This window comes from Archocentrus centrarchus, chromosome 18 (assembly GCF_007364275.1).
Source record: "Archocentrus centrarchus isolate MPI-CPG fArcCen1 chromosome 18, fArcCen1, whole genome shotgun sequence".
Classification (NCBI taxonomy): domain Eukaryota; kingdom Metazoa; phylum Chordata; class Actinopteri; order Cichliformes; family Cichlidae; genus Archocentrus; species Archocentrus centrarchus.
In genome coordinates this window covers 4,336,827-4,349,637 of record NC_044363.1, presented here as the reverse complement: position 1 = coordinate 4,349,637, position 12,811 = coordinate 4,336,827, and the positions used below count along the sequence as shown (strand labels likewise).

Here is a 12,811-nt window from a genome sequence, read left to right as displayed (position 1 = left end):
CGAACCCAGGCCTTCCAGATGGTATTCTAACTGTGAGGCAGCAGTGCTAACCACTACGCCACCGTGCTACCCTTGCAGACACTCTCTGCACCTCCTCGTATTTCTATTGTAACACATTTGATGAAAAAGACACAAACACACAATAAAGAGTAAAAGGTGAATTTGACTCAGCATTATTGTCCTCTTTTTAAAATGTGTGTTCTTCAGACACAAACATCACAGCTGAGCACGGAGAGACCGTCACTCTGCCGTGTCGAGCTCCAAATAAAGAAACCGTCTGTGTGGTCGAGTGGGGAAGATCTGACCTCTGGCCAGAATACAGTCCTTTTTTACCGACCCCCTGGAATCGATCCAGACAACCAGCATCCATCTTTTGTGAACCGGGTGGATCTTCAGGACAGACAAATGAAGGATGGAGACGTGTCTGTGGTCATTCAGAATGTGACCATAGACGACACCGGAAGATATGAATGTCGTGTCGTTAAATGCCGACAACCGCCAAGTCTCCAGAGCCCTAATGTTTACTCTGACCCCGACAGCGTGGTCTACCTGAGAGTTGCTTCTTCAGGTGAGTTGTTGATGTTTGTTTCTAAAGATGTTGTTGATGAAACTTTGTAGAAAGCAGCTGGTCTGAGTGATGTGATCAGCGTGCAGACACCTCACACCTGTTTCTCAGCTGCAGGTAACCCGAGACCATCTGTTGGACTGGCGGCTCATCTGACAGTTTCTGCTGTGCTTCTTGTTGTTGCTCTTGTTGCTGCTTTTTGAGCAACAAAAACACACAGAAATAAGATTCACACCAGCTTCTGTGATGTACTGTACTTCTAATGGACTGTAAACCTCAGGTAATATTCAGGATTTTGTGTGCTGTCGTGAGATTCCAGAAAATCTGTGTCCTTTTTAAAATTGTAACATTTAATTTGTACTGTGTTGTGAAAGCAGGAGTTTAATAAAGTGAACGATGCTGTGAGAAATATTTGTCTGAATGTTTTATATGGTAATGTTACATGCTCCTGTGACTAAAGACAACACAAAGCTCTGAATACAGAGGAAAATGTAACACTGTAAAACAGGATGATTGTTTCAGTTAGTCCCAGACAGGAGAGTCACACACACACACACACACACGCACACGCACACACACACACACACACACACACACACACACACACACACACACACACACACACACACACACACACACACACACCTCTTATTTCTGGAGAAGTGATGACTCACTGTGATCACTGCAGTCTTTAATTAGCTTGCAGATATTTAGACCTGGAAGTCGTCATGTTTTAATTTTATGTATGAAATCTGACGTGTTCTTCATTAATCTTTGGCTGCTGATTTCAAAAGTAATATTTGTTTCCATCTATTGTGTCACATTGTTTACAGTCACAGGAGATTTTGGCTTGTTGGATTGTGTTGATTTGTTTGGATTGGATGGTGAAGTTCAGTGACATCCAAACAGCAACAAACTAACCCGGCCCACGACTGAGGCTGTGAGTACACGTATTTTACAGAGATGTACCCTGTAAGTACGTTTCAGTTCTGTGCAACTTTCAGGTATTAAAGCCAAATAAAAACAACAATGTTTTTATAATCCTTCAAAATGGGTACGCTGTACTTTTCATGGTGCAGGTCATGTTATGTAGTGGCTTAACTTAATCAATATCTAATCAATATCATCTACACTAACCTGCTGTCAGTGACCTGTACCACGTTCAGATGAAAGACCACCTCCCATTTATAATTAGGATGGTGTTTGTATCCAGGCTGTTATTAAAGTCCTGATTGTTGAACTGCTGTGTTTTCTGATTGGGAAAAGAACAAAAAATGAAAAAAGAAAAAAACCTCAGACTTTATCTCAGAGCTGTACATGAATAAGTGATGTTTATGGCATTTTTGAACTCAGCATCATTGAATTTAGTCATAAACTAGTTTGACCTGCATTTTAACTTGCATGTTCAGACATGTATCACTCTCAGCTACTCCTCTGCTCACTGCTTTGTTTCTCAAACCGCTCTCGACTCCCTGATCAGAGGAGGACGTTTAGATCAGGGAGACATTTCCAGACATTTCCAGTTGATATTTGCAGCTGTGGATTTTATTCCTGGAAAACATCGGCATCTCTGGAGTCTGTAACAGCTGAAGTTTAAACAAAGAGGAGATGACTGCTGTACCTGCGTCGCTCTGCTGCGCTGTGCTGCTGTTTTCCTGTGTGTTTGCTGGTAAGTGGAAAATACCAAATAACAGCAGCTCACTAACAACACTTAAAACTGATCCTGAATCTGTGAGTGTTGAAGGAGGAGGTGAGAGGCTGGGTTAAATGAAGTAGACTAAATCTGAAGTTAAATAGCAGATTCAGTGAACCTGCTGTTTCAAGTTTGTGTCCTGAAACAAACGGACATCATGCTGAGATATTAGTGGAGAATTCCTTTAGAGGAAGCTCAGGTGGATAAAACCAGGGTCAAAGGTTCGATTTCTTCCTCTCATCTTACCTTGTGTTGTTTTGGTTCAGCAGGTCTGAGGCTGGACTTTATTTTCGCTTCCTTCCACTTTTCATTCTTAAATACGTTTTTCTACAGTACAGACATGGACCAATTTGAAAACTAACCGTAGTATAGTGAAATAAAGTATACATAAACAGCACATAATATAACAAACAACTGTCATTGTTAATTTTACAATTACACTCTGCCTCCTCGAATTTTGAAAACAGGCTTAAAGACGAATCCAAATTTCTACAGATAGAGCAAAAATATTATTAAAGTGAAATCTTTTGGTCACAGTGAGTGAAAATCTGACAAAGTGTTTGCCTTACAGGTGCTGGTAATAAAATTGACTGAATTTGGGGTTTTCATTAGTTGTCAGTTATAATCATCAAAATGAAAAGAAACAAACATTTGAGATATATCAGTCTGTGTGTAATGAATGAATATAATATACAAGTTTCACTTTTTGAACGGAATCACTGAAATAAATCAACTTTTCATGATATTCTAATTTTATGACCAGCACCTGTAGAAAACACACAGGCTGAGTCTCTAAAGTGATCAGTTTGTTGGTTTGTGTGATCAGAGTCACATTTTGTTGATCCAAAGTGATTTTTAGTGATTACAGATGGAGGCCCACATACTGCCTTATTGTATAAATGGGCCCTGAGTTCCTATCCAACTCTAACAGATTACTCACCCCTGAGTTCCTCATTTGCACAGTGTGGCTTTACACATTATAACATCACACACACACTCAGACACTGTAAGGTTTAAAAGAAGAAAGAAGAAGAAACAGCCTTTATTGTCCCACAGAGGGGAAATTTGGGTGTAACAGCAGCCGCAGTTATTATAAATATAAATAAAGATATAATAATTCACACTATTAAGAAAAGAATATATATAAAATCAACAAACAATATTAACCTTAATACTACTAATAATAACACTATATACAATGTACATGATGTGCCTGTGTGTTGAACCTTAACAGGCCGGACTATTTACAGTATATTATATATTATCCTACATTGTGTAGGTATTGTGGTTTTTGTTGGGAGCAGTGATGGTTATAAAGTCTTACAGCTGCTGGGAGGAAGGATCTGCGGTAACGCTCCTTTGTGCATTTAGGATGCAGCAGTCTGTCACTGAAGGAGCTCTCCAGCTCAGCAACAGTTCATGCATGGGATGGGAGACCTTGTCCATCAGTGATGTTATTTTGGTCAGAGTCCTTCTGTCTCCCACCAACCAAAACAATGATGTCTCACCTTTAATTGCAAACTCAAGCTAATTTTTTTGTTCCTTCTGTTCTGTTAGCAGTTTAACCTTAAATTAAACCAATAGTCCACAATAAGATGCTGCAGGAATGAAATAAACACATCGCAGGCCTGATTCAGAGCTCAGGTGCAGCCAGACCAAAACCATAATGGTGGTTTCGCTCACAATAAACAAGAATCTGTAGACGCTCACTCTGATTGGATGCTGCAGAAGTCAAGAGATCTACTCTGACCTTTAACCTCTCTGCTCTGTTTCCTCTTTCAGAGCAGAAAACCATCACAGCTGAGCCTGGACAGACCGTCACTCTGCCATGTCGAGCTCCAAATAACAACCTCATAGTTGTAGACTGGAGCAGAACAGATCTGGACCCAGAATATATGTTTTTGTATCGGGACGGGCACTTTGATGCAGACAACCAGCATCCATCCTTTAAGAACCGGGTGGAGCTGCAGGACAGACAGATGAAGGATGGAGACGTGTCTGTGATCCTGAAGGATGTGACGACTGCTGATAGTGGAAAATACGAGTGTCGCATTAAGGAAAAAGGAACAAGCAGAGCTGTTCTAGGATCTGAGCCCATCAGCACCATCACCCTGAGAGTTGGTGCTCGTACAGGTGAGTGAGCAGAGTTCAGTGTGTCTGTGATCAGAGGTGAAGCTGCTTCCTGGTTGTTGATGTTTGTTTCTAAAGATGTTGTTGATGAGACTTTGTAGAAAGCAGCTGGTCTGAGTGATGTGATCAGAGTGCAGTAGATAATGTCTGACAGCAGTTTGAAGTTCTTCACTCATCACCTACCTGACAGCTGACACCTCACACCTGTTTCTACCTGCAGGTCAGGTAGGAAGGAGTAACGATGGAGAGGATGAGGACGATGGATCTGCTGGGCTGACAGCTGGTCTGTCAGTTTGTGCTGGACTTCTTGTTGTTGTTGCAGCTGTTGTTGGACTTTTGATCTACAGATACAAAAAACAGAGTCAAGCCAGTGACATGCAGCCTGTCTGAAATGTCTGAGCTTTTTTAGAGGTGAACTCTGAATCTCCCGCTGCTGCTCCGAGTCATCAGTGTTGTCATTTATCAGCTGTCATTCCCAGATTAGGAACATTCCCAGAAATGGAAAGATTACAATGATTTTAAAACCCACCCACTCTCAGACCCAACAAGCAGCAGGAGTTTATCCAGAAACTCACATTAAATTAGAGAAAAATGTGGAATAATTCAACTAAATAACATGTTTTTTAAAAAAGTTCAAAACCTGACCAGGACATGAACCAGGACAGCTTCATGGTGAAAGTGTGTCTGGATTTTCTAAGATGAAGAAATGCTCTGACTGTGAATCTGCATCCAGTCTCAGTAACATCAGCATCACATTAATGCAGAACTGAGAAATGACTCTTCCTGCAGGACAGGAGGGAAATTTACTGTGGACCTTAACGAGATTGGTAATATTCATTATTTTGTTTGCTGTTATGAGTAGAAAATGGGATCAAACGCATGACATCAACTTTTTATTTTCACTCTGTATGGAGAGCAACAGTTTAATGAAGTGAACGATGCCGTGATGAGACTTATGAACGTTTACGTGGTATTAAATATGACGGACTCACCATCCAGACATGCTGCTGTGATTAAAGACAACACCAAATACACACAATAGAAAACATAAAATTTATGTTTGATTTCAGTTTGAATCTTTTCATGTAGACTTTGGTCCACAGAAACATTTATCAATAATAAACTGTGTTGATCACAGCCGTCCTCTGTCTGGTGTATTTCTTCTTTTTGTTTCTGGGCTTTGAAAAAATAACACACATGCTTTTATGAAATAACAGGAAAAAAAGTCATGTGATGCTGCTGCCTTTCACTGCACTGCCAAAGGTATTCACCCCTCTGCCTTTGAACATATATGAACTTAATACACAGCGTTTAATGTGGGCCCACCGTCTGATGCTATAACACTTTCAGCTCTTCTAGGAAGGCTTTCCACAGGTTTAGAAGTGTGAATTTTTGTCCATTCTTCCAGAAGCACAGATGCTGATGTTGGAGAGAAGGCCTGGCTCACAGTCTCTGCTCTAATTCATCCCAAAGGTGTTCTATCAGGCTGAGGTCAGGACTCTGTGCAGGCCAGTCAAGTTCTTCCACACCAAACTGTGTTATCATTGTTAATATTCACAGATTCATCAACAGAAATGGGAACAAATGATGTGTTTTTGTGACAGGCTGCAAGCTGGTTCATAGTTATTTGTGATGTGGAAGGATTGGACCTTCAGAAAGCCTCGAATCGTACTTCTAGACCACTTTAAGAGATGACAAGAACATCTGACTCCTCTGAAACACAATATACAGAAATGAGGTGTGGCTCAAGACTTTTGCCCAGCACTTCATGTTTTGCTTTATTGTGTAATGCAGCAGCTCGCTGGTCTCTATTTGATACGTTTATCCATTTTAAATTCAGACTGTGGGACAAAGTGAGAGACATCAGAGATTTTTAGTCACACACAGAAACAGTGAAGGGAACAATGGACTTGACCTCTGGCCACAATACATCCTTTTTTTACTGACACTGGAATCGATCCAGACAACCAGCATCCATCTGTTGTGAACCGGGTGGATCTGCAGCACAGACAGATGAAGGATGGAGACGTGTCTGTGGTTATTCAGAATGTGACGATAGACGACACTGGAAGATATGAATGTCGTGTCCTTAAATATCGACAAGCGCAAAGTCTCCAGAACCTTCCTGATGACCCCATCAGTGTGGTCTACCTGAGAGTTGTTGTTCCTCCAGGTGAGTTGTCATGATTTATTTTTATGTATAATGTGAGGGAGAGGAGTGGCATAGGTAAAAGAAGCCACCCTCAAAAGGATTTGATTTCATTATAAATGTTGTGGGAGAAAATATGTTGAGTCTTTTAGTTGTATATAAACAAACTATGTTCCAGCGTCAGACATGATGATACTACACGAGCAGCTATTCTCCTGCTGTGCCACAAGGGGGAGCATTCTCATGGAGTGCAGGTTACCTAGGCGTATAGAGGGCTGGGCCACTCCATGCAGGCAGTACACCTAGGGTGAGCCAGAGGGAATGTGAGCTGCGATAACTGCTGTGTCTGTGTGTTTACAGCATTAAAGATGGGCGTACTACAAAACACACTGTTTTATGGATTTTAATTCAAGTGTGCAACAATAAAATCTGACGTGTTCTTCATTAATCTTTGGCTGCTGATTTCAAAAGTAATATTTGTTTCCATCTATTGCGTCACATTGTTTACAGTCACAGGAGATTTTGGCTTGTTGGATTGTGTTGATTTGTTTGGATTGGATGGTGAAGTTCAGTGACATCCAAACAGCAACAAACTAATCCAGCCCAAATGGGTACGTTGTACTTTTCATGGTGCAGGTTGTATTATGTAGTTGCTTAACCTAGTCAATATCTAATGAATATCATCTATGAGTTACACTAACCTGCTGTCAGTGACCTGTACCACGTTCAGATGAAAGACCACCTCCCATTTATAATTGGGATGGTGTTTGTATCCAGGCTGTTATTAAAGTCCTGATTGTTGAAACTGCTGTGTTTTCTGATTGAGAAAAGACCAAAAAATGAATATGAAAAAAAAACCCTTAGACTTTATCACAGAGCTGTACATGAATAAGTGATGTTTATGGCATTTTTGAACTAAGCATCATTGAACTTAGTCATAAACTAGTTTTTAACTACTTTATTCTCAAAATGCACAGTTTTTTTTCCCTCCATGTAGCCCTAATACTCCTCTTGTAGTTTCCTGCTTTCCTTCAGTCCCGTTTAAATGAGCTCAGAGAAGCCGGTGGTGGATCTGGATCGAGATCACACATGGCTTCTTTGAATGATGGAACTTTAACCTGCATTTGTGGATGGCACGGAGAAGTCTGTTCAGACAGTGCTTTGCTTTCTTGAAATTAAAAGATAAATTCAAAAAGAAAAGGAAACAGGAAAATGGTCCATGATTTTATTTTTCTGGGACCGAAAGTTCAAGAACACTATGTGACTACCCACTCCAGAGAACAGGGGCGAGGTCATAGAAACGTATACATCAACACGCCGCCAAATTGGATGTGACAAACGTGAACATGCTTCACTCTGCTGCTGCGTGGAGTTGTTCAAACTGTTTTACAGTTGAAACTGGATCACATGGGCTTAAAGGTAAGAATAAACAATTATTTTTTATTCTGTAACCTTAGTTATGGCACATATTTATTTTTGGTCACATTTAATTTGTGTGGTTTAGAATATAAATTTGTTTGCATATTAAATTTTGAAATATTAATGATTTTACCCAATTGAGTTTATTATATAATTAATTATCATTTCCCTCATCTTATAATTTATGTGTAACGTTTAAGTTAGTTCTTATTGTGACAAGTAATTTTGGTTCCTACCTTGTACTGTTTACGGTGGGACTGTTTTGGTGCAACACTGGTTTTCTGTGTGGTGTGCGTTGAAGTGACGACAGAGTAAAAGTTGAGTTCACACTGTCCTGCCGAGTTGGTGTTTATTATAGAAGATTATTTTAAGATTAATTGTAACCCCCACCGCCCGAGAAGGAGAGAGACCGGAGAACGCCACCTCAACCAGAAAACAGGGCTACAATTTATTAGACAATTACAAGATTTTCAAAAACATAATTTTCAGTTATTGTAATGCTCTGGCCCAAATTAACTGCTCTGATACAAATAAAGACTGATGTTTGATGCTGTCAGCTCATCAGTCTACTTTTGCATTTGTGCTTCTTGTCCCCCATTTTTTTGTATAATAATAATAATAATAATAATAATAATAATAATACATTTAATTTATAAAGCACAAATCAGTGTCTATTGCTGTCTTATTTTAATTTGTAAACTTTGTTAATTTTTTGTATTAGACTGTCATCAATGATACATTTATAAAACTCACTGAATGTAAAAATGCTTTTTTAATTCATAAACCTGCAGATGTTAATCTACATGTCAAGATCTGGTTTTTGTAGACATTCATCATCAAAGTAACAGCGTTACAAACAATAGCAGCTATAAACACTCATAAAAACATTAGAAATACAGACACTGGTTTGATGCTGCACCCTAAACATACGTGGAGTATTTAACATTCATAATTATCAGAGAAAGTGTTATGGAAATTTATTTATCCATATTTCTTCATATCATTGCATGTGGCACTGTCAGGAGGAGATCTACATTTTACTGCCCTGGGATCCCATTTTTTTTTCTAGTAAGACATCTCCCACAGGTTTCTTCTTTTTCTACGTGTAAGAAAACAGAGGGAAATAAAACAGCGTTCAAGGAGGCCTAATTACCTTAGGTTAAACAACATAATTTGTTTTTAACCCTTTTTACACATGACCTAGTTGCCTTGCCCACCTGCTCACCGACAAGGGTTACCTGTTAATCCCTCCTCAGGATAAGCAACCCAATTTGTTTACCCTTTTTCACACACAGCCAGCCTGCGTGTCACCTGCTCGCCGACAGGTGTTACCCTTGAGGCAGTCTCCCAATGTCTATTCAACCCCAACAGTGAGAGATGCAATTGTAATTTCCCTTTTTAGTCGAATTTGTCTTTACCCCAATTTTCTCCATCCAACCATCCATCCGTTCTCTCTCCCGCTTATCCGGGGCCGGTTGCGGGGGCAGGAGCCTAGGCAAAGAAGCCCAGGCTTCCCTCTCCCCAGCCCACCTCCTCCAGCTTCTATTTTAATTATTTGGAATCTTACTTACCCGATATGTGTTACGGCCGTGCCTCTAAGGCAGGGTCGTTGAATCCAGGCGGCTGTCCAGTGAAGGAGTGGCGATTCAAGTTCCTCCATAATTGCATAATTATGAATTATTATGAATTATGAATATAGTTTTTTCCTTCAGCTTGATCAGAGACCCGTCACTCAGCTCCTTCGTGGAAAAGCTCACTGGATCCTGCCAACAATGCCAAAATTGTTGTGGAAATTTATCAAATGAGACACAAGATTCCTTTTCATGATTTAATTCTCATATGAGGAGAAGTCGCCCCACACCCCCAGAGGGGTATGAGGAGTTCTGAAGATCCACCCAAAGGCACAATGCACTTATACCCTTTTCATCACCCTGTTCTCCCCCTCCTTAACCCAACCATGAAGAAAAGGAGATCCTCCCCATTTGCATGTCCCTCATTGATGGGACCCTAAGATAAGGAAGGTCACACCATAAAATAAAGGCCCTGAAAAAAGGAAGTGTGTGTGTGTGTGGTGTGTAGGTTACAGATAAGGGAATGACCATCTGGACAGTTTTTACAAAATACAGGTGACTTCATTGTCACATAATCCATAGTTGAACAACACATAAAATTTTCCATCACAAAATTTATGTTATTTGGTGCCTATCAGTTTCCAGAATATATAGTACTGCTTAAATAACTTAACTAAGTAACTTAAATAACTTTGTAGAAGAACATGATCCTGGATCATAACAAAACTGATTCTGTTCTGTTCGTCACTCATCATCTACCTGACAGCTCACACCTGCTTCTACCTGCAGGTAACACAGGATGATCAGTTGGACTGGCAGGTCTGTCAGTTTCTGTTCTGCTTCTTGCTGTTGCTGCTTTTTGAACTACCCCACCCCCCCCCCAACCCCCCCCCCCCCCCGAAAAAAAAAAAAAAAAAATTAAAAATTAAAAACTAAAGAATCTGATCCTGGAAAAGATTAAAAAAAACCCTGATTGCCTCAAGCAAAGTTTACATCTTTAAGACGTTTGGTTCTTCTGTTACTGTGTAAAATACACTGAGCTGAGATTTTTGTAAAAAGTGAATTTATTAAAGCTTTCAATTTTAAATGTGATGAAAAAGACCACCTCCCATTTTAAGTCTGATGTGTGTTTATCTCCAGATTTTATTAAAGTCCAGATTGTTTTGTTTTTTTTAAAGCCTGTCATGTCTGGTAGATCTTGCAAGCAGAACTGTGATCTGAATGCGATGTTGTGCCAAAACTATTTGCTATTTCAAGATGAGCTCTATAGGTTCTTAATAGGCTCTTCTTGCTGATGTTTGACCCTTTATTTTATTTTATTTTTTGATTTATTTTAAGATACAATGCAACTCTGTGCCAGAGCTGACAGGCTGAAGAAAAGGAAAAGAAAGAAACAAAAAAGGGAGAGAGAAAGGGAGCGAAAAAGGAGAATAGAGAGAAAAATCAAACTAAAAAAAGGGGAAAGAGCACAAGTAAATAAAAAATGGTTCATCACATTTTAAACATAAAAAATACTAACAATACTTGCAAAAATATATTTGTGTGGGAAAAACAAAACTAACAAAGCATGTTACGCAAATCAACAATTTGTTGTGTTGTGATTGCGTGGGTGTTTGTGTCTGAGTCATGGAACATACTTACCAATGAGGGCAGAATGCTGCAGCTCCACCATCAGAGCTAGAGGCGGGTAGAGAAAGCCCCAGGAAACCCAGGCCACCAGCAGCCCACCAAGAGCCAGGAAGACCTGCGGCCACTCAGTCCAAAGACAACCGCGCACCACCCAGCAGACGGGAGAGGGAGGTCTCAGACATAGCCCCCCCCAGTCAAGGAGTGAGGGCACCAGAGAATCCGAGGCGACGAGAAGCCAGCCCCCCCGGCACCCGAGGACCGCCCGACCCCCACAGAGTCCCCCCCAGGCGAGAAGAAGCCAATCCAGCCCCGCTCTGCACCCCCCAGGGGAGCAGGTCAACACCCACGTCAGAACATTCAGCCCCACCCAGGAACCCCGAGGCACCCCCACCCCAAGGGGGGGAAGGGGGGAGGAGGCAACCAGCAAGGAGCAGCCGGGAGGCAAGGCACAAGGCCCAGACCCAGGTCCAGCCATACATACAAACACACACGCACACCTGCAAGCACCCATGTACACATTATGCACATACACATACACACTCACCCACACACATATAAACATAGATACACCGTACACACACATTCGCTCACCCACCCATACTCACGAAGACTGTGACAAATACAAATCTATTTCCTGGAAAACAGTGGAATTTTTCTTTGTTTTGGATGCACTTCAATTAAACCTGTCTTGACGTGGATTTCACCCATTATTAATTTCATGCCCAGACATGTATTACTCTCGGCTTCTCCTCTGTTCACTGCCTTGTTTATTACGAATCCACTCTCGCCTCCCTGATCACACGAGGACGTTTTGAAGCAGCTAACAGTCACAGTTGATATTTGCAATGTGGATTTATTCCTAAAAAAAAATCACCGGCATCTCTGGACTCTGTAACAGCTGAAGTTTGAACAAAGAGGAGATGACTGCTGTACCTGCATCGCTCTGCTGCACTGTGCTGCTTTTATCCTGTGTGTTTGCTGGTAAGTGAAAAGTACCAAATAACAGCAGCTCACTAACAACACTTTAAGACTGATCCTGCATCTTTGTGTGTTGAAGGAGGAGATGAGAGGCTGGATGGAAATGGAGTAGATTATATCTGAAGTTAAATCACAAATTCAGTGAACCTGCTGTTTATAGAGCCTGAAGCAAAAGTTTATTTCTTTAAACACTCAGATTATGGTGAGAAATTAGTGGAGAATTCCTTCAGAGAAATACTTTTTCCCTGGTGCACCTACAGCCATGGAGTAATTTGAAAACTAATCATAGTATTGTGGAATAAAGTACTGTGATCATATTAATAATATACATAATGTATTAAATAACTGTTATTGTTAGTTTTACATCTCCCGCACAGTCACAGACTCACCTCGTATTTTGAAATCAGCCACAAAAAGGAATAAGTAACTTCACGTTCAAAAACAAGCCCAAAAAAAACGCGACTCATGAGATTTGCAGACTTTAAACAAGTCGCTTATAATAAGCGGACTTGGCAAAACTGGTGGTATCTCATATCTATACTTCGTACCAGGCTAGTATCCCTTCCTCCCTCTCTCTCTCAAGCTGCTCTCGTTAGCCGCGCTCATCTGTTGCCAGGGTAAGATACAGTACCGTATTTTATACATGTTTCTATACATGTTCCTCACTCTGATTGGCT

At 40.7% G+C, this 12,811-nt stretch overlaps 1 protein-coding gene across 1 annotated transcript; it reads left to right on the top strand.

Annotated features, from left to right (window-relative positions):
- The first annotated feature begins 2,173 nt into the window (after positions 1-2,173).
- On the top strand, positions 2,174-4,778 carry LOC115796590 (coxsackievirus and adenovirus receptor-like). The gene is made up of 3 exons (XM_030752955.1): positions 2,174-2,234; positions 4,041-4,391; positions 4,609-4,778. The coding sequence occupies exons 1-3, from the start codon at positions 2,174-2,176 to the stop codon at positions 4,776-4,778; spliced, it is 582 nt and encodes a 193-aa protein (XP_030608815.1).
- The last annotated feature ends 8,033 nt before the right edge of the window (positions 4,779-12,811 follow it).

Excerpts from the sequence above, each read along its gene's own strand:
- LOC115796590 (XM_030752955.1), top strand. The coding sequence starts at position 2,174 with ATGACTGCTGTACCTGCGTCGCTCTGCTGCGCTGTGCTGCTGTTTTCC. Across the intron at positions 2,235-4,040 it reads GTTTTCCTGTGTGTTTGCTG|AGCAGAAAACCATCACAGCT; the intron begins GTAAGTGGAAAA and ends TTCCTCTTTCAG. Across the intron at positions 4,392-4,608 it reads GAGAGTTGGTGCTCGTACAG|GTCAGGTAGGAAGGAGTAAC; the intron begins GTGAGTGAGCAG and ends TTCTACCTGCAG.